Source organism: Cebus imitator, unplaced genomic scaffold, assembly GCF_001604975.1.
Source record: "Cebus imitator isolate Cc_AM_T3 unplaced genomic scaffold, Cebus_imitator-1.0 Scaffold592, whole genome shotgun sequence".
Classification (NCBI taxonomy): domain Eukaryota; kingdom Metazoa; phylum Chordata; class Mammalia; order Primates; family Cebidae; genus Cebus; species Cebus imitator.
This window is the reverse complement of record NW_016107907.1, coordinates 974,596-996,779: the sequence shown is the minus strand read 5'-3', so window position 1 is coordinate 996,779 and position 22,184 is coordinate 974,596. Positions and strand designations below refer to the sequence as shown.

The 22,184-nt window shown below is 39.0% G+C and overlaps 1 protein-coding gene across 4 annotated transcripts in view; it reads right to left on the bottom strand.

The window, feature by feature from the left end:
* The window catches only part of LOC108294621 (GRB10-interacting GYF protein 2-like), a 99,814-nt gene that overhangs the window by 43,480 nt on the left and 34,150 nt on the right, over positions 1-22,184 (bottom strand). For all 4 annotated transcript variants that reach the window (XM_017516538.2, XM_037734238.1, XM_017516540.2 and 1 more), the window contains 3 exons: positions 19,245-19,328; positions 5,671-5,800; positions 4,345-4,440 (listed from right to left, as the gene is read on the bottom strand). In XM_017516538.2, the coding sequence (XP_017372027.1) occupies positions 4,345-4,440; positions 5,671-5,800; positions 19,245-19,285 (267 nt within the window). In that variant the 5' untranslated portion in view covers positions 19,286-19,328. The remainder of the gene's footprint in view (positions 1-4,344; positions 4,441-5,670; positions 5,801-19,244; positions 19,329-22,184) is intronic.

The window sequence follows — 22,184 nt, the reverse complement described above, 5'->3', positions numbered from 1 at the left end:
TGTGTGTGTGTGTGTGTGTGTGTGTGTGTGTGTGTGTGTGAGTGAAATGTGTTTAAAAGAATAGAGATACTTGTAGACATCATAAACATCCCTGGAAGAGAACACAAGAAAATGGAAATAGTGGTTACTTCTGAGGAAGAGTAACAGGCAGCAGAGTTTGGGTGAGTCACAGACTTGCTTTTCATTATGTGCTCTTTGAATTTTGTTAGGTATATATACATGTATTATCTATTCAAGAATGAATAAATGAAGTAATTTCTTTGATGTCAAATAAATAAAATACACCCATCTTGTAACAGCTACCTAAATTCCAGATGTAATGCATTTTTGTCCTCACTATATTTGATACATAGATACACGGAGGGAAAGGGAGAATAAGTATGCCAATACACTTTAAAGATACCTATTTCAGGACTGGGTGTGGTAGCTCATGCCTGTAATCCCAGCACTTTGGGAGGCCGAGGTGGGCAGATCACCTGTGGTCAGGCATTTGAGACCAGCCTGACCAACATGGAGAAACCCCATCTCTACTAAAAATACAAAATTAGCCGAATGTGGTGGTGCATGCCTGTAATCCCAGCTACTCTGGAGGTTGAGGCAGGAGAATCACTTGAACTCGGGAGGCGGGGGTTGTAGTGAACCAAGATCATGACCACTGCACTCCAGCCTGGGCAACAAAAGCAAAACAAAAAAAAAAAAAAAAAAAAAAAAAAAAAAAAAAAAAAAAAAAAAAAAAAAAAAAAAAAAGATACCTATTTCAGGTAACTTCAGGAAACAAGACATGCAGCAAGAAGCCTGCTTTAAGTTATTAAAGTATTTACCTCCCTAGGAGTACGAAATAAAAAGTATACAAAACTACTCTAGAAAGATCTAGTCAATACTAATTTCTGAAGGGTACTTGATCATTCAAAGGACAAACATAAAATTTTTTATGAATTGTTTGCCAGCTTTAAGCACCGTCCTACTCCAACATATGCGGTAAATGACACAGCCTATTAAATATGCATCAGAAAATTCCATATGGTGCATTTTAAATGCCTTCAAAAACAGACCTGATGATCTTCTGTGGCTACAGTGAAAACTTCCCAATCCTTGCATCAAGCTCCTGTGATCACAGAATACAGACCTTAAGATAAACATTTCCATCCTAAGCACAAAATAAGGGCCAGGCGCAGGGGTTCACGACTGTAATCTCAACACTTCGGGAAGCCAAAGCAGGTGGATCACCTGAGATCGGGAGTTCAAGACCAGCCTGACCAACATGGAGAAACCCCATCTCTACTAAAAATACAAAATTAGCCGAGCGTGGTGGTGCATGCCCGTAGTCCCAGCTACTCGGGAAGCTGAGGGAGAATAGCTTGAACCCAGGAGGCAGAGGTTGCAGTGAGCCAAGGTCACACCACTGCACTCCAGCCTGGGCAACAAGAGCGAAACTCCATCACAAAAAAAAAAAAAAAAAAAAAAAAAAAATTAAACATACTCCTTTAGTTGTTCTAGAACTAATTCTGGTGTGTAGGTGTACTGCAATCCTAATTTTATTCTTCTCTAAACTGTTAACCAACTATTACTGGTTAACTGCAATTAACCAACAGATCCCAAGCAACATGTGCAAAATAATTTTTGATTTTCTAAATGATTTGTGTCTTTACTACACACTAATTTCTTTAAAATCTTATGAGACGTTTCTGGGTAATTCAATTATTCATTCTGTTGATTAAAAGTCTACCACATTTTGGTAACTAGTAGCATGTCAACCTCTTCTGATACATTTAGTCTCTAAGAAATCTATGAAATCATTTCAAGAAACATAAAAATGAATTTTTAAAATATATAAATAGCTAAAAATTAAAAGAATAATCATGAAAGAATAAAACTGGTATACGAACCTCATAAAGTTAGCTTTTGTATTTAAAATCACAATGTGGCCAGGCGTGGTGCCTCACGCCTGTAATTCCAGGACTTTGGGAGGCCAAAGTGGGAGGATCCACTTGAAGCTCAGGAGCTTGAGAGCAGCCTGACCAACATGGTGAAACCCTATCTCTACTAAAAATACAAAAACTAGCCAGGCGTGGTGGTATACGCCTGCAATCCCAGCAACTCGGGAGGCTGAGACACAAGAATCCCTTGAACCCAGGAGGCAGAAGTTGCAGTGAGCCGAAACTGTGATACTTCACTATAGCCTGGGTGACTAAGCAAGACTCAGTCTTAAAAAGAAAAAGAAATACACAAAATCATAAATGCAATTTTAAAATTTAGAAAACTTACCGGGTACATATCTATGGTCAATGATCTTAAAATATAAGGAGCCAGACCAGGCATGGTGGCTCATGCCAATAAGCCCAGCACTTTGAGAGGTTAAGGCAGGAGAATCGCTTGAGGTCAGGAGTTCAACACCAGCTTAGATAACACAGCAATATCCTATCTCTGCAAAAAACAAAATTAGCCAAGTGTGGTGGCATGGACCTGTAGTCCCAGCTATACAGGAGGCTGAGGCAGGAGAATCCCTTGAGCCCAGCAGTTCAAGGTTGCAGCGAGCTATGATCACACCACTGTACTCCAGTCTGGGTGACAGAGTGAGATCCTATCTCGAAAAATAAAAACTAAATAAGTAAACAAAAAATAAACACACACACACACACACACACACACACACACACACACACAGAGCTCATATAAATAGCATAAATCAACAAGAAAAAGATTAATATCCCAAAAGAAAAATTGGCAAAGGCAAGAAAAAAATTAACAGAAATATAAATGATGAATAAACATCTGAAAAACAACTGTTTACTGCTACAGGCAAGGAAATGCATACTAAAATGACGGAAAAAACTGTTTCCAAATCTGCAGGGAAGTATTTCAATAAAAATACTTGATATTGGAAGTATAGAACCATGCAACTTGTATTAAAAGGAGGAAAATATATTTCCATATTTACTTGGAAAAATACATAAAAAATTACTAACATTTGCTTCCTTTGGTAAACAGGATGCTGGCACATAAAGGGTTAAAATATTAGTTGAATTGCCAGATTCTTTTTTACCCTAATTCCTAAGCCTCAGTTTTTGCCCAACTGCCCAGAGGACCTTTGACTCCAGCCATGTCCAAGGTGCATTTTAATCTGTGTATTCTGCTTTTTGTACCAAGTGTACAGAAGGTATTCAAGCAAAGGACATATGCCAACATTTTCTTTCTTTTTTTCTTTTTTTAAACAGAATCTCACTCTGTTGCCCAGGCTGGAGTGGAGTAATGCAATCTTGGCTCACTGCAACCTCTGTCTCCCCAGTTTAAGCGATTCTTCTGCCTCAGCCTCCTGAGTTGCTGAGATTACAGCCGTGTGTCACCACGCACAGCTAGTTTTTGTATTTTTAGCAGAGTTGGGATTTCATCATGTTGGCCAGGCTGGTCTTAACTCCTGACTTCAGGTAATCCACCTGCCTTGGCCTCCCAAAGTAGTGGGATTACAGGTGTGAGCCATGGCATCCAGCCCCAATATTTTTATATAAAGTTCAAAACATTTCATGGTTTAAAACCCTCTTTAAAAATTCTCTTTCAAATGCCCAGAATTTTAATATTTCGTAGATTATTTGGAAAAAAAATTTTTATTACTTCTTGCTTTACCTTTTCCTAAGAGTAAAACAGGTATATTTTTGGCTCCCTGGACTCTCTTCTTCCTATATGGATGCGCATAAAGTAACATTCAAGACTTCCAACAAGGCTTATTTTCCCCTTTTACTACGGTCATCGTAAGTTCCTTGAAATCAGAAACTCTTTCATCTTTGTACAGGACAAAATACACTGTAAACAGGAACAACACTAAATTTGCTACTTTCTAGCCCAGAAGTTTTACTTTCTCACATCAAACACACACAGACAGACACACACACACACACACACACACACACACACACATACACACACACACACACACACAAATTGGTGACAGAAGAGTTTTGAGTGCATTTTGAGCTGAAGATACACATTTTCCCTTTAGCGGTAAAATGCACTAGTAAGAATTCACTTCTGAATTACTTCTGAAAATCTGTTTATCTGCAAAGATGATCTTCTCACCTCCTGGAAAAACACTCTTCCCCTCTACTTAAGTTTTAAAGGATGGTTCCCAATGTCCTTAAGGATCTACAAATGTTTCTATGAAATTTTCAACAGTTGCAAATACGACAGCAAAATCCAGTCAACTATTAAGCATCAATGTACCACGAAACAGAAGAAAGTAGAGCTATGAGGATGCAGGATAATTCTTAGGGAATAAATAGTAACTTCCTATTTTCATGTCTTAGGAGGAAAAGAACAAGGGTTTGCTAGGGCTCAGAGCTAATTACAAACCTGTTCTTCTTCTGTAAAGGGTACAAGGGCCAATGGTGGAAGGGATTCCTCCTGGAGGATAGGCAGAAATTCTTTATCCAGAAGGTCTGAAGGTATCTGTACGACCAAACACATGATTATGAGATTAATGCTATTCCTGCAATAAGAAAAATTACCAGAAGATAAATCCAAGGGAAAATACTCTTCTGTTTATTGTTGATTATTATAAATACAGATTAATGTTTATTCAGCCATAACTGACTTCTATAGTCCTTATGTATTTTGACAGTCAACATTAAAAACCCCAGTCAACACTCCCCAGCCTCTCACATAATGGCCACTTTTGGATTTAGCACTACCTCTGCTATTCCAGAGCACAAAGTGGAAGAATAAGTCTCTACATTTAATGCAAAGCAGAAGATGATAAAGAGAGTTTTATAAGCAACTGTATCTGTCCTTAGCAACCATCATTAAAATCTGAAATTCTTGATCAATGAAAAACAAAGTACACTAAAGGCCAGGCACTGTGGCTCATGCCTGTAATCCCAGCACTTTTGGAGGCCAAGGCAGGCAGATCACTTGAGGCCAGAAGTTGAAGACCAGCCTGGCCAACACGGTGAAACCCCATCTCTACTAAAAATACAAAAAAAACCAGCCAGGCATGGCGGTGCATGTCTGTAATCCCAGCTACTCAGGATGCTGAGGCACAAGAATCACCTGAACCTGGGTGGTAGAGGTTGCAGTGAGAAGAGATCACTGCACTCAAGCCTCGGCGACTGGGCAAGACTCCGTTTCAAAAAAAAAGTATCTTGGGAAAATATATATTCTTTCTCACTAGTCACTCAGTGAGTAAGATAAAAGTCATAATAAAAGTCTACACTTTCAATTTTGATGATTTCTAAGTGACACAAATGTAGTATTACATTTTAAGGTTTTCTCTCCACTAAAAATTTTATATTTAACTCAAATAGTTGAAGGTGCTCCTCATCTTGCTCCTTACTTTTAACTGGAAAGTAGGTTAAGAGGTACAATAAAGAGAAAGGAGAAATTCTTCATCTCTTAGCCACTGAACTAGGATACAAATAGATATGAAAGGGAGGTTAAGAGGAAGTTAGCTAGAGAAGGTATTAAGTGCTATTTCCTGCTTCCATGAAGCTGCCTAAAAAATAGTGTGTGATACACTCTGAAGATCCTACTGTAGGCTTCAAAGCAGAGAAACAGTAAAGTGGAGAGAAAAGGCATGGGTAAATACATTAGTAAAATACATCAGTTTTCATGTATCAATACGTCATGGTATATATCCCAAAGTCTCATTCATAATTTTGAACTCTTTTCCTACTTTCTTACCTTGTTATCTTTAAGAAAAAGTGCTAACATTTCTTCTCTGCCATAACGATAATCTGCTAATTTATACTTCGGCAATGCTGGAGAAAGAGGAGGGGATGTAATACTTCCACCACTGGACAGAGCTCGGAGCCTAGAACAGGAAAGACAGAGAATATGTCAAATGTTCTGGTGCTACAGACTTTTTAAACTATACGCTGTCAAAAACCATCATTTTAGTTCTTTAGAAGAGCAAAAAGAAGTCCTACTATCTCAAAAGTATCAGACTTTCGCTTTAATACAATCTTTTGTCATGGTACACTAAGTGGGCAGTTTATTGAGAGAGAATTAGACAATCATGTGGCACTTTCTTAACTTAAAAGGCATCATGGCTATGTCCCCAGGAAGCTTAGGGAATGAAAAAGGGACACATTTTTCCAAATTATAAAAGGCACATGTGATTAAAACAAAAACGAGATACTACCTTACAATCATTAGATTCATAAAACTTAGTAAGTCTGATAATACCAGGTGTTAATAAGGATGTAAAACAAAGCAAACTTTCAAGTAGTGTTTGTGGTATTATGAACTAAAACAATCACTTCAAAGAATGATCTGGTAATACTAATTATTTATCTATTTGGCAATTTGGTAATGGCTAAAATATTTAATAAAGTATGCTATACAAAAGAAAAATAAAAACACAGCCCATAGTACTAATTTTTATATAAAATGCATAAACTTGCAAAATAGGTTTATACTGTTTCAAGACATACAAACTGCAGCAAAAGCATAGAAACAAACATGAAATTGACAAACATAACATTCAGGATAAAGTTATATCTGCAAAAGAAAGATTATGAAGGCAGTTTTAACTGTATCTGCAATGTTTTATTTTTGCAGCTTGCTAATGAATACATGGGTGTTTATCACAATTTATATTTCTATGCCTGAAATATCTGACAATGTTTTTAATAAAAGCAAATAATGGTCAGTGTAGACAATTTGAAAATGCAGTAAAGTACAAAGAGAAAGTAAAAACTACATTTACTGCTAAGAAGACAAAAAATATACTCCACGCTGATAACAAAAGTTGCCTCTAAAGAACAGAATTTGGGGAAAAGGAACTATTTTAATTTTAAAATAATGTATTTTTATGGGGGAAAAGGGAAGAAAACATCAGCAAAAAATGGCAAGTAAGACCCTACAGTAGCACTGTGTCAGACAGCAAGGGGAAAAACGAACATCAGGAGTAGCTGATATCAAGGGTGAAAGGGACCAAGGTACTTTAATTCTAGTTTAGCCTAAGAAAAAATTCAATAAAAGCATTGAAATATGTGCCCAAAATTGCTAAGCTTTATTCACAAAGCAAAAAAGGGAATAATCTACTAAGTTATGACACATTAAATATTAACATGAAGGCCAAGAAAAGCACAGTAAATATGTACACATTAAAAATGGCAGAAAAAAAATAGCATATGCATAGTTAACAGTAAAATGTGTTTACAAGAAGAAAGTAATACTTAAAAAAGTATTTATTAGTAAAGTGAGGCTGCTGGGGTGGGATTTTTTTAAATTATGGACAATTTTTGTGTTTTCATAAATACAACAAAAAGCAGATGACAAACTCCTGTGTACCAATCACTGAGCCCCCAACAATCCATGGCCAATCCTCCTCTTTCCACCACCTCTTCCGAGTTTCCTTTGATATTATTTTGAAGAAGTTTTTGGCTTAGCATTCCATCTATTAATATTTTAAAATGTTATTTCTCAAAGAACTTTTTTCCTCCCCAGTGTCTCACTGTCACCCAGAATGGAGTGCAGGGTGCAATCGTAACTCACTACAACCTCAACCTCCTGGGCTCAAGGGATTCTCACTCTTTAGCCTCCTGAGCAGGTAGGACTACAGGTACATACCACTATGCCCAGATAATTTTTGTATTTTATATGTTGTCCAAGCTGGTCTCAAACTCTAGGCCTCAAGCAATCACCCACCTTGGCCTCCCAAAGTGCTGAGATTACAGGCATGAGCCACCATGCCTGACCCAAAACATTTTTTTAAAGTCTGGGTTTTGCTGATTTTATCCATGATATAATTAAACGTTTTTCTGTCTTTTGCTTTTCATGTAAATTGGTGATTGGGTACAGAGATTTTCAGATTTTCACCAATCTGGGTTCTATTTTTTTGGCAATACTTCACATGCAGTGGTATATTATTCCATCAAGAGGCACATATTGTGATGCTGTATTTGTGATACTTGCAGTAACTGATGATCAGTGCTTGGATCCCTAAGTTCACTGAGGTTTTAAGTAATTATATTATCTCATTCCTTCCTTATGTATTATTTGGAATATTTCTGCTAAGAGAAATTTCCCTCTTATACTACTTGATATAGTTACTGAATGATAATACAGGAAAGGACGGAAAAAGCCTTAATTCTTATCGGTTTTCAAAATGATGACTAGATTCACATGCATCTTCCAACAGTAACACATTATTTTATTAATATATTTCAATTCATAACAATTATTAATAGTTTCTTTGAAAGTTAGCTCCTGGGTCCTTTTGACATGATCTTAGCAGTCTGTAACAGCTTCTTTTCTATCTGGTATGTCAGGATGTTCCAGGATCATCTTGAATTTTTCTTGCCACAGACCTGAAATCAATCATTTCCAGGGAGCCCTGATTTGCTTTCATTTATAGAAATACCATAACCTGGGTTCTGGGAGTGCTCATTGCTACTCTTTGTTTCCTTTCCAAATATTCTTGAGCTTGGAGGTCATTTAGTTCAACTCCCATAAAACAGGTTAAACCACTGGGTAACAAAACAACACGAAGGAGTGGTCCAATCACTCCTTCCAAGAAGAAAGGAACTACACCTGTACCTTCCAAGAATCTGCTTTCTATTAGATTCCTGTAAAGTTGCCCTCTCTACGGAAGAAGTAGAATACCCACTGAACAATGAAGCTGAAAATTTTACATATGAATTAGCTCATTTAATCAAATTTAAGCTTCACAGCAACCCCAGCATAACAGATAATAATAAAGCTGAAGGGTTAAACAACTTGCCCACAGTCACAGAAAGCAGAACAAAGATTCAAACCTAGGTTTTTATGACTAAAAAGACCACAACTGACCAGTTGCAGTAGCTCACACCTATAATCCAACACTTTGGGAAGCTAAGGAGGGTGGATCACTTCAGTCCAAGAATTCAAGACCAGCCTGGGAAACATGATGAAACCCCACCTTAAGAAAAAAAATACAAAAATTAGCCAGGTATGGTGGCTCATGCCTGTGGTCCCAGCTACTCATGAGGCTGCGGTGGGAGGATTGCTTGAGCCTGGGAGTTCAAGGCTGCACTAACCAGCCTAGGTGACAATGCAAGACCCTGTCTCAAGAAAAAAAAATACCACAATCTTTCCAACAATTAGATCTCAAAATTCTATTTAAAATAGTCACAGTAGGCTGGGTGCGGTGGCTCACACCTGTAATCCCAGGACTTTGGGAGGCCAAGGCGGGTGGATCACGAGGTCAAGAGATTGAGACCATTCTGGTCAACATGGTGAAACCCTGTCTCTACTAAAAATACAGAAAAATTAGCTGGGCATGGTGGCGTGCACCTGTAGTCCCAGCTACTCAGGAAGCTGAAGCAGGAGAATTGCTTGAACCCCAAGTTGAGAATTGCTTGGAGGAGGCGGAGGTTGCAGTGAGCCGAGATCACACCATTGCACTCCAGCCTGGGTAAGAAGAGCAAAACTCCATCTCAAATAATAATAATAATAATAATAATAATAATAAATAAAATAAAATAGCCACAGTTTAAAATATATTTTATTAGAAATTATTTTTAAAATATCTTCCTTAACACCAAACCAATACATTTTCCAATAGTTTCTACCAGTGGAGTATACATCTAAGCACTCTTTCAAATGAAAATTATTCTAATATTGACAAATAATCACCATGCCTCCATAAAGACTCCTTCCCTGGGCCTAACATTCCTAATTTCTTTCAATTACTGCTGACGATAAGATTTCACATCTATTCATCACCCTGCCCCTTCCCAATAGATCTCCAGTGATTTTCCAATGTCTAAGACTAAACATTTCTTACAGTCACCAGACCTATTAAGAGTAACACAGGCCGGGTGCAGTGGCTCATGCCTATAAACCCAGCACTTTTGGAGGCCAAGGCCGGTGGATCACTTGAGGTCAGGAGTTTGAGACCAGCTTGGCCAACACGGTGAAACCCCATCTCTACTAAAAATACAAAATTAGCCAGGTGTGGTAGCACACACCTGTAGTCCCAGCTACTTGGAGGGCTGAGGCGCAAGAATCACTTGAACCCAGGAGGCGGAGGTTGCAGTGAGACAAAATTGCACCACTGCTCTCCAGCCTGGACAAACGAGCAACTCTCCATATCAAAAAAAAAAANAAAAAAAAAAAAGAGTAATACAAAGGCCAGGCGTGGTGGTTCACACCTGTAATCCCAGCCCTCGCATCACTGCACTCTAGCCCAGATAAGAGTGAGACTCTATCTCCAAAAAATTAAAAAATATAAAAATAACAATCAGAGATTCTTTCAGGTGCTATGAAAAGAAACTGAGGCAAACTGGCAGTAAACTAAAAGATGGTTACCTGAATTACGATAATGGCTGTACTGAGTCAATAATCAGCACATTCTATTCCAAGTCCCTGTTCACCTACAGATACTTGGAAAAGTTAAAATATAATTGGGTACTATTCTTCACTAAAAACCCCAGAACTCATGAACACAAAGAAGGGAATGACAGACACTGGGGTCTACTTGAGGGTGGGAGGCAAGAGGAGAAAGAGGAGCAGAAAAAAACCACTGGGTACTAGGCATAATACTAGGGTGATGAAATAATCTGTACAACAAACCCCCATGATACAAGTTTACATATATAACCTTCACATGTACCCCAGAACCTAAAAGTTAAAAAAAATTCGCCAATAATCTTTATCTCCTCCATACAACCCTCTCTTCCAGAAATTTAATCCCTATGTGCATTCCTTTCTCTAAACCTATCTCTGGATTTGTTTAAAACTTTTTTTTTTTTTTTTTTTTTTGAGATGAAGTCTCACTCTGTTGCCCAGGCTGGAGTGCAATGGCATGATCTCGGCTCACTGCAACCTCCACCTCCCAGGTTCAAACAATTCTCTTGCCTTAGCCTCCCCCTAGTAGCTGGAATTACAGGTGCCCGTCATTACACCTAGCTAATTTTTGTATTTTTAGTAGAGATGGAGTTTCACCATGTTAGTTGGACTGGTCTCGCACTCCTGACCTCAGGTGATCTGTCCACCTCAGCCTCCCAAAATGCTGGGATTGCAGGCGTTGAGTCACCGTGCCCGGCTGGCTGTTTAAAACTTTTATGCAGCATCCCCCTTCTAGCTATGCACTGTTCATCTTTCCTCTTCATCTAGAAACATCTCTACTTCCTCACTTCTCAGTCACTTCCAAACCCAGTGTAGTGTACCTGGCTTCCTCTACCACTCCACTGGCTCCTGCACCGTTTGCTCATCAACAACCTCAACACTGCCAAATCAAGGGAAAATTTTCTGTAAATTATCACCTTCATCTTCCTGGCCTATACTGAGACCTGTTTAATAAAGGAGGCCCAACTCTAAATGGGTATTAAATAAGTGGCAGCAGCAGGCCCCCCAAAACCCCATGATACTCCCAAAATCTTTGCTTGTTAAGTGTTGTTCAAAATCTAAACTTCACCTTATAAAAGCAATTTGGATAGGCAATAAAAAATGCTTGAAGAGGAGGGAGTCAAAAAGCACTTCTGTCTAAGCTTGCTATTCTCAAGTCCAGCTGTGACCTCTCCTATAGTCAGGTTTTCATACACAATCATGTAAAGCCCAAAAGTTCAATATGCCCAAAACCCTAACCCTACCCATCAGTTTATTCTTCCCAACCCCTTCACTGCCCATACTCTCAAACACAGTTAAGGACATCCCAATCTAATCAGCCACTGGATTAAAAATCTGGAATTCATTCTTTACTGCTTACCTTCAACCATCTCTCATACCCAATTACCATGTCCTACTAGTTTTAAATTCTGAATCTCTCAAGTCTTCCCCTGATCCGACTAACCTAAATCTTGTTCACACACTTCAATTTCCTGCCTGGATTGCTGCAACAGCATCCTAAATGATCTTACTAGTCTTATTCCCCTATGTTACCATGAATTCTTTCTTTTTCTCTCTTTGAGACAGAGTCTCACTCTGTTACACAGGCTGGAGTGGAGTGCAATGGCACAATCTCAGGCTCACTGCAACCTCCACCTCCCAGGTTCAAACCATTCTCCTGTCTCAACTTCCCAAATGGCTGGAATTACAGGCACACACCACCAAGGCCAGCTAATTTTTGTATTTTTGGTAGAGATGGAGTTTCACCATATTGGTCAGGCTGGTCTTGAACTTCTGACCTCAGGTGATCCACTCACGTCAACCTCCCAATGCTGGGAGTACAGGGGTGAGCCACTGCACCCAGCCCCAATTCTTTTTTCACTGGAACGCCATGACCAATAAAATCCAAGCCTTGTTAACACAGAAGGGCTGCCTCCAAGCTCATGTATCTCTCCCACACTTCACATTATAATAAAGGTAAGCATTATGCACCATGAAGTTCCTCTCTTAAATCAGTTCCTTGCCTTCTTATCTTCACACATGTCCTTTCTGCTATCAGGAATAGTCTTCCTAATCTTTTCCACCAATAGGGTAGAGAGAGGTGCTGGGGAGAAGGGAGGTTAAGTGGGAAGGAGAAAGGAAGAATGAGGATAGAGAGTTGGAAAGAAAGTTTGGGGGGAAAGGGTGGAAAGAAGATAATTTGAGATCTTCAAGGCCTTGTTAAACACAAGTTCCTGTCCAGCCTTCATGAAACTAAGAGGCTAGTGGAAGAAAATAATAAAGTCACATAAGTGGACATACACATATTGAAGGATTTTAGAGAAGTCTTTACTAATTTACTTTTTATGATTACTCTGGCTGCTGTGAGGAAAACAATTAGATGACAAATAAAAATGGAAGCCAGGAAACATCGGTAGGCCACTGTTACAAAAGTTTATGTCAGAGATGGTGGTGACTTTCACTAAGGTGACAGCAGTAGAGATTCAAAGAAGTGAAGATTCCAGAGATATTGTAGAAATAGAATTGACATGATGTTGTGAAGGCTGGATATAGGGACAGAGAAGTAAAAGGAATTATCAACAGTAACTCTGAGACATCTACCTTGTGCAAACAGGCACATATGGTATTAAAATGAAATAAAGGCAAAACTGGTGAGATCAGTTTTGGAAAAGTATGGAGTATGAGATGCTTATAAGACATCTAAGGGAAAAAATCAAATAGGCAACTGAATATCCTGTGCTTGCATTATAATTCCTTTACAGCATTATGACATAGTGAAATTATTTCCTGTCAGCTTCCCTATTAAATTCATAAGCAGGTATCATGTATTTTTATCCTTAATGCCTTAGCACCTAACCCGACATAAAACCAGAAGCATTTAATAAAATGTTTTCTGTACATTCTCCTCTAAAACACTCCCTTCAATAACATCTAATTTACTACTCCTTCAGTTCTACATCTCATCCTCCAGAACTTCTCTCATTTTTTGCATAATTCCACAAGTATTGACAGTAAGGTAGCAAAATCTCAGGTTTGCGTTCTCTTACCCGCCCCATAAGACCCTAATTCCTTCATCAACATTCATTTATTAACTAGTTAACTAAATATTAATGCCAATGTCCCATACACTAAGCTAAACAACAGGCTTACCAAAAGAGAGACATACAGTGCGTTTCTCAATGGAATTAGCTCTTCTTGAGCAAAGCGTGAATACATACACAGATACACCACAAAGCCATAACTATTTTAACAAATGTATAGGTAAAATGCTTTGGGGAAGAAAACAAGTACTTCCCTCAACTTTGCAAGGAAAGACCTGGGAAAACTTCCTTAAGACCCTGGAGACGAGATAGAGGAAATGCCAAAGGAGCTTTCTTGGCTCTTTTCCCAGAAAGCAAGGCAACTGTCTATGATTATTCTTCCTATAATAACGTCCTTATATAAACTTATCTAAGTAGTCTTTTTTTTTTTTTTTTTTAAAGACGGGTTCTCACCATGTTGCCCAGGTTGGTCTCAAACTCCTAGGCCCAAGCAATCCTCCAGCCTCAGCCTCCTCAATAGCTGGGACTATGGGTACACGCCACCACACTTGAATAGATTTTTATCCTCAAAAGTGTTTTAAATCACCAAATATTTGTTTGTTTAAGACGAAGTCTCACTGTGGTCCAGGCTGGAGTGCAGTGACACGACCTCAACTCATTGCAACCTCCGCCTCCTGGGTTCAAGCAATTCTCCTGCCTAGCCTCCCGAGTAGCTGGGATTACAGGTGCACACCACCTCACCTAGCTAATTTTTTTATTTTTAGTAGAGACGGGGTTTCACCGTGTTGACCAGGATGGTCTCGATCTCTTGACCTTGTGATCCACCCGCCTCGGCCTCCCAAAGTGCTGGGATTACAGGCTTGAGCCACCGCGGCCGGCCACCTAGCTAATTTTTGTAATTTTTTTTTTTAGTAGAGATGGGTTTTTACCACGTTGGCCAGGCTGATCTCAAACTCCTGACCTCAAGTGATCCACCCGCCTCTTCCTCCCAAAGTGCTGGGATTACAGGCATGTGCCATCACACTCGGCCAAAATATTTGTTTTTTAAATGTCTTGAAGATACATTTGCAAATAGGATAGAAACCAATAAAAGCTACTGCAGGTGGTAGGATTAGGGTATCTTAGATCTTTCCCTTTGGTGGTCTTTTTGTTTTCTTTTCCTTTTTTGGAGACAGGGTCTTGCTCTATCACCCAGGCTGGAGTGCACTGGCACAACCACGGCAGCCTCACCCTCCCAGGCTCAAGCAATTCTCTCACTTCAGCCTCCCAAGTAGCTGACACCAAACATGAGCACCACTATGCCCGACTAATTGTTTTTATTTTTGTAGAGAACGGGGTCTCACTGTGTTGCCTAGGCTTGTCTCGAACTCCCGAGCTCAAATGATCCTCATGCCCCTGCCTCCCAAAGTGCTGGGAGCCTTGGGCCAGCCACCATGCCTAATCCTTTTCATTCTTTCTTTCTTTTTCTGAGGAGTTTCGCTCTTGTTGCTCAGTCTTGTTGCCCAGGCTGGAGTTCAATGGTGCAATTTTGGCTCACTGCAACCTCCGCCTCCCTGGTTCAAACGATTCTCCTATCTCAGCCTTGTAAGTAGCGGGGATTACAGGAATGTGCCACCACGCCCAGCTAACTTTGTATTTTTAGTAGAGACAGAGTTTCACCATGTTGGCAAGGCTGGTCTCGAATTCCTGACCTCAGGTGATTCACCTGCCTCAGCCTCCCAAAGTGCTGGGATTACAAGCGTGAGCCACCGTGCCCGGCCCACGCCAAACCCTTTTCTTTTTCCTCTTGTACCGTTTCCTCCAGATTTTCTGGACTGAGTGGGTTTATTTTGTTACTGAGACTAACAATAAAAAACTCTAAAAGACCTAAATCTAAGGAATTTCGCACCAAAAAAATATTATGAAGACAGTGCTTAGTGTTTTGTCAAGCATAAACACACAGGAGATGAGAATTAAATTCACACAATTCTTCAGGTGGCCAAACTGTCCACGTATCATCCAAAGACTTAAAAGTAAAACTTTTGATTTAATAACTTCACTTTTAAGAAATTAATCAAAATAATCAGTGATAGAAACAAAACTGTTCCAGGGTATATATACGTATCATTTACAATAGCAAAACATTAAAAACTACTTTCCAACAATTCACTCATCCATTTAATAAATATTTATTCAGTACCTATGTGCCAGGCACTGGACATACAGCAGTAAACTGTACAAAGATCTACATCAAAGTATCTGCTCTCAATGGAGCTCACAGTCTAGTAGGGGTTGGAAGATAGCATATAAATAATAAAATAAATGTGTAAAATATTTGGCATGTTACATTTTGATACAAAACATGAAGAAAAATTAAGCAAGGAAGAGAGATAGGGAATAAGGGGTGGAGAGTTATATATTGTCAGTAAAGGTCTAAGGTGGTAGCATTTGAGGAAATGAAAGCAAAGAAAGACACTTGCTTTATATCTAGAAAAGATATACTTGGCATTAAATGTATTATAACCTTTTAAACTGTTTTGACGATAATGCAATATACTTTTTTATTATAAGTACAAAAATAATCTAAGACCTAATGATTCCACGGACCTTAAAAAGTTCAAGCCTTGGCAGGGTGAGGTGGCTCATGCCTGCACTCCCAGCACTTTGGGAGGCCGAGGCAGGGGGATCACCTGAGGTCAGGAGTTCAAGACCAGCCTTGCCAACATGGTAAAACCCCGTCTCTACTAAAAATACAAAAATTAGCCAGGCATGGCGGTGGGTGACTGTAATCCCAGCTACTCAGGAGGCAGAGGCAGGAGAATGCCTTGAACCCAGGAGGTAGAAGTTGCAGTGAGCTGAAATCGCACCACTGCAATCCAGCTTGGGCAACAGTGAAACTAACTCCATCCAAGAGAGGAAAGAAAAAAAAGTTAAAGCTTACAGCCATTCATGGTCTGTCCCTACCAAAATTTTCAATGCTCTCCCATCTTCACAACTGTCCCCAGATACAAATAAATTGCTTCATTTTAAGCATCCTTTATTGAACATTACGTTTTACATTATTCACAAAAATGATGACCGTAGTAAACACAGTGTCACTAAGTGTTTCTGTCTCATTTAGAGTTAACTGCACACTGGTTCAATGTCATCTATCTAAATCTTGATTCTCAAGTACCCTGGCACAGCTCTTTACCTCAAGTTTCATAAAAAATGTAATGTTACATGAAGAAAAATAAGGTAGTACTCTCTACTCATGCTGCAACCTTCCAGCTCAAGATTACCTGGGTTACTTAAGGGCTGCATAATTTCCCTTTGCCAGAAGGAATTTTGACAGATGATACAAATAGGGCATTATACCTACTTACACCTCCATTCCTCAGTTCATCAGCATTTCAGATGACTAAGGGAATGCTCCTAAGCTATAATGTCTGCAAGGTAACAGATGTACAATTAGGTGAGGCTGCTCTTTAAGGATGGAAATGGTGACTGCCCTCTGTTTAAAGCTACCTTAATTCAAATTTTGTACAAAACACTGAACCGATCAAGTGAAATACCATCAAATAAAACTTCAGAGTATCAATAAAGAGGAGGATGTGTAAGATACTATTGGAAGATGCTCAATACTACATGTTATTTAGAATGAGATGACCTTAGCTGGGTGTGGTGGCTCACACCTGTAATCCCAGCACTTTGGGAGGCTGAGGCGGGCGGATCACGAGGTTAGGAGTTCAAGACCAGTTTGACCAACATAATGAAACCCCGTCTTAACTAAAAATACAAAAAATTAGCCAGGTGTGGCGGCGTGTGCCTGTAATTCCAGTTACTTGGGTGTTTGAGGCAGGAGAATCACGTGAACCCAGGAGGCAGAGGTTGCAGTGAGCTGAGATTGCACCATTGCATTCCAGCCTGGGTGACAGTGTTAGACTCCGTCTCAAAAAAAAAAAAAAAAAAAAAAAGAATGAGACGACCTTGAGAACTCATAGTGTAGGGCAGGAGCCAGCAAACTGTTTCTGTAAAGGGCCAGAGAATTAATATTTAAGCTCTGTGAACCAAATGGCCTCTGTCAACCCTGTCACTGTAGCATGGAGGCAGTCCGAACATATGGAAACAAATAAATGTCTCTGTCTTTCAATGAAACTTTACTTACAAAAACTTTATGGCCCCACAGGCCATAGTTTGCCAACCCATGATATAGGGCATCAAGTTAAGTGTGTATTGACTCTAAAACATTATCAGTTTTTGTTTTCCTTTTGTTATGTCTAAATTCCTGGTGTTCCCTTTCTGTTACCTATAAATAGCAGGATGCTGGAAAAAAACAACTTCCTTAAATTAGCTGACAATTTTAACCATGTTTTTATGAAGAAACAGACAACGGTATGTAAATATAAAAAAGAAGCAGTTACAAATTCTAGATAAAGGCAGATGAGTTGTACACAAAATGGTTTACAAAGTAACCTATATGAATTTAAAACCACCTGATAAAAGAAATTATTAAGGTGTAAAGATTTACACTATAAGAATTTTCATTAAAATATTTTTATAATGAAAAACTGAGAACAGCTTCTATATGCCACACGTAGAGGACTAGTTGAATAAATGATGGTACATCCATACAATGCAACCATTTAATAGAACAGAAAACATTTATTGATTAAAAAAAGATGTTTCTGATTTGGTTGTTTCTTTAAGCAGGCTACAAAACTGAAGGTACAGTATGATCTCATTTTTGTAAAAACAAATGTACATATATACAAATAAGCATACAGAAAACCACCTGGAAAGATACACCAAGATATTTACAGTGTGTACCATGGGTGTTGAAATTATGACGATATTTTCTGGCTTACTAGTAATTTCTAATTTTTTAGAAATATACTAATTTGATAAGAAAATTCTTTTAAAAATATAAAGGAATAACTAAAGTAAGTACAGCATTACTTAGGTCAACATGTTCTAAATAAACTCTCAAAATATAAGAGTTGCATCAGTTCTCAGAACTTCAAATAGTGATTTCTCCTCTGTCTCCAAACACTGGTTATAAAGGTTAAGAAAACTATAAAAAGAAATGTTTCTAATAGGGTAAGTTAAAGACTCCTCAAATAGAGAGTTACTACAGGAAGTCTGCATCATTTATTGAATCACCCCTACCCCAACAACCAAGAATGTTTAAGACACAAATCCAATTTATCTATTTTAGATACTGTTTCTGATATTACCAAAGGGGTTGCCCGAGGTTTGAACAGAAAAGTAATTATTATTATTATTATTATTCATGCCACTGAAGAGAGGATCTTCAATCACCAACTTTGGGGAAAAAGGAAGGAGGGGAGGGGGGAAGTCACACTACAATGTGATGGATCTCAAAATTCCATGAGAATTCCATATTCGGGGTCCAAACATATCTGTAAGAGACTCAAAGGTCAATTAATCGTTATTATGGCCAATGCTAACTCAATCCTAGACAGGCTACTGCTAACAGCCAGTATAATACTGAACTACCTGCCTAGTCCATCTTTAAAATAATACTTCAATGAAAACTATCTCTCAAACGAAGTCTATGAATAGCCATGACAAAACAATGTGGCAGAAAACATACAGATATAAAAATGTTATAATTATATAAAATTGTATATGCACCTAGACAATGACTCAAATAAAAAGAAAATAATTTTCTAGGGTGGTGGGACTCCTACCATCATTACATACGTAACCAGACCAAGAAAAAAAATTTTAATTAAGTATAGAATGCACTCATTTACCAAATATAATTTATTGCTGAACTAGCACACATTGTTTTCAGCTAGGCACATAAAGCAGAAGTCTCAAAAACATGCATACTTATAAACCACCTAGCACCTGTCAAATATTTTACTACTGCATTAGTCATCCAATATCAAAGAGGATGAGATTTTGAAAACTCACCATTCAGGTCCAAAGTTCAGTGTCTGCGTTTCTGCTGCCATTCTTTTCAGTATTTTTACAATCGATTTTTATATGCGGGGAAACCTGTTAAAGAGAAAAATATCTCCATACAATCAGGTATTGAATGCAGAATTCCAGACCAGAAAGCACAACAAGAGAGTATTTTATTTAAGCTCCTCTCAGAGTCACAAGAATGAGATTTTAAAACTCCTATTTAAAACAATAATATAGCAGGCAAAGTGAAATGAATAAATCAACCCTTATATTCTGACTCCCCACCTTTCTATATTAACCTGGGGGAAGAAGGCATAGGATAAGACAAAGCTAGTGAGACAGATAGGAGCAGACTAGGCAGGGAACTGGAGACCAAGTTAAGGATTCTCTCCCTTTAACCCTGAAGCAATGGGGAGTGAATAAAGGGTAATATATTTACATGTTAGTTTCTTTTTTTTTTTTTTTGAGACGGAGTCTAGCTCTGTCGCCAGGCTGGAGTGCAGTGGTGCAAACTCAGCTCACTGCAACTTCCGCCTCAGCCTCCCGAGTAGCTGGGACCACAGACACGTGCCACCATGCCCGGCTGTTTTTTGTATTTTTAGTAGAGACGGGGTTTCACCATGTTGGCCAGGATGGTCTCTATCTCTTGACCTCATGATCTGCCCACCTCAGCCTCCCAAAGTGCTGGAATTACAGTCGTGAGCCACCGACATGTTAGTTTCTATTACTTCCTAGTAATGGTTCCCCTATCACCATAAGGTACATCAAAGATTATAAAAATAAGGACCCTCCTTACCTATCTCATAGCTTCTGCCACCATTGTCCTCACCTTCTGCTTATCAGCACTTCACATCTTAGTGATGATTTTTTTTTAACAGATAGTGTGTCTCAATGTTGCTTAGGCTGGTCTCGAACTCAGCCTGACCTCAAGTGATCTTCCTGTCTCAGTCTCTTGAGCCTAGTGCTTCTTTTAAAAAGCATATTGGAGAAGGCCAGGAACCACCAGGCAAGGTGGCTCATACCTGTAATTCTAGTGCTTTGGGAAGCAGAGATGGAAGAATCATTTGAGCCCAAGAGTTGGAGATGTGGTCTCTAACTCCTGGGCTCAAAAATATAAGCGTAGTCTCTAAAATTTAAAGATAACTGGGCATAGCGGTACACGCCAGGAGTCTTAGCTGCCTGGGAGGATGAGGCAGAGGGATAGCTTGAGCCCAGGAGTTTGGGGCTGCAGTGAGTTGTGGTCCTGACACTACACTCCAGCCTAGGTGGTGGAGTGAGACCACGTCTCTAAAAAATAAATAAAAATAAATTTATAATTTGGGAGGCCAAGGCAGGAAGATGACTTGAGCCCAGGAGTTCAAGACCAGCTTGGGCAACATAGTGACTCCATCTCCTAAAAAAATAAATAAATAAAACAATAATAATAATAATAATAATAAGCTAATGAGTTTCACAAGCGACATTTCTTTCTCTTTTTTTTTTGAGACAGAGCCTTGCTCTGTCACCCAGGCTGGAGCGTAATGGTATGATCTCAGCTCACTGCATCCTCTGCTTCCCAGGTTCAAGAGACTCTCCTGCCTCAGCCTCCTGAGTAGCTGGGATTACAGGTGCACGCCACGACACCCTGCTGGTTTTTGAATTTTTAGTAGAGATGGGGTTTCACCATGTTGGACAGGCTGGTCACAAGTGATATTTTGAAAGTAATCTTAAGATATGAGATCTTAAAGGATGGAAAATACTATAAACATTGTAAATATAACTGGCCCTCCATATGCACAGGTTCTGTGTCCACAGATCCAATCAACCTCAGATGGAAAAAATTTAATTGCATCTGTACCAACATGTATAGACACTTCCTTTCCTTGTCATTTTTCCCTAAACAATACAGCATAACAACTATTTACACAGAATTTATGTTGTATTTAGCGTTATAAGTAATCTAGAGGTGTTAATGTATATAGAAGAATGTACGTAGGTTATACACAAATACTATGCCATTTTACATTAGGGACTTGAGCATCCAAGGATTTTAACATCTGAAGGACATCCTGGAACCAATCCCCATGGATTCTGAGGGACAACTGTATACTGTAAAATATCTCTAAGATACATCACACAGGCCACTGGGGACCAACTTAAGGATTCTCTCCCTTTATCACCCTGTTGCCTCTGTTTAAATGATCTAAAAAATAACAAACTACAAATATGTCTAAAGCTTAGAAACAGCAAAGTAAAAAGTGTGTAAACCTTAATAATCAGCCTTCCTTCTGAAAGGCACTTCTGGCCCTTTGTCAACCAAGCAGACTCCAAGGGAGATTATCATGTTCTCGCTTGACCCCGATTCCCTACTCCCCCACCAGACTAAAGCTAAGGTAAACTTAGTACCCTCCTCACCTCTTAAAACAACTGATGATTCAAAGAAAATGTAACAGTGGAGCATGGTGGCTCACACCTATAATCCCAGCACTTTGGGAGGCCAAGGTGGGTAGACCACTTGAGCCTGGGAGTTCAAGACCAGCCTGGGCAACATGGCAAAACCCCATCCCCACAAAAACATGCAAAAATTAGCTAGGCATGATGGTGCTAGCCTGTAGTCCCAACTACTAGGAAGGCTAAGGTGGGAGGATTACATAAGCCCAGGAGATTGAGACTACAATGAGCCGTAATTGTACCACTGCACTCTAGCCTCAGCAACAGAGCAAGACCTTGTCTCAATTAAAAACAAAATTTAAATTAAAAAAAAAAAAAAAAGTAAAACACCTTTTTTAAAAACATTTTAATTTCTCTGAAATAAGAATGCATCTTAAAACTGATGCAAACTTACAAATGCTATTGGCTAGGTGCGAGCTGTGTCAGAGCTGTCTGAACAAAGGCCAATTTTTTTTTTTTTTTTTGAGACGGAGTTTCACTCATGTTACCTAGGCTGGAGTGCAATGGCGCGATCTC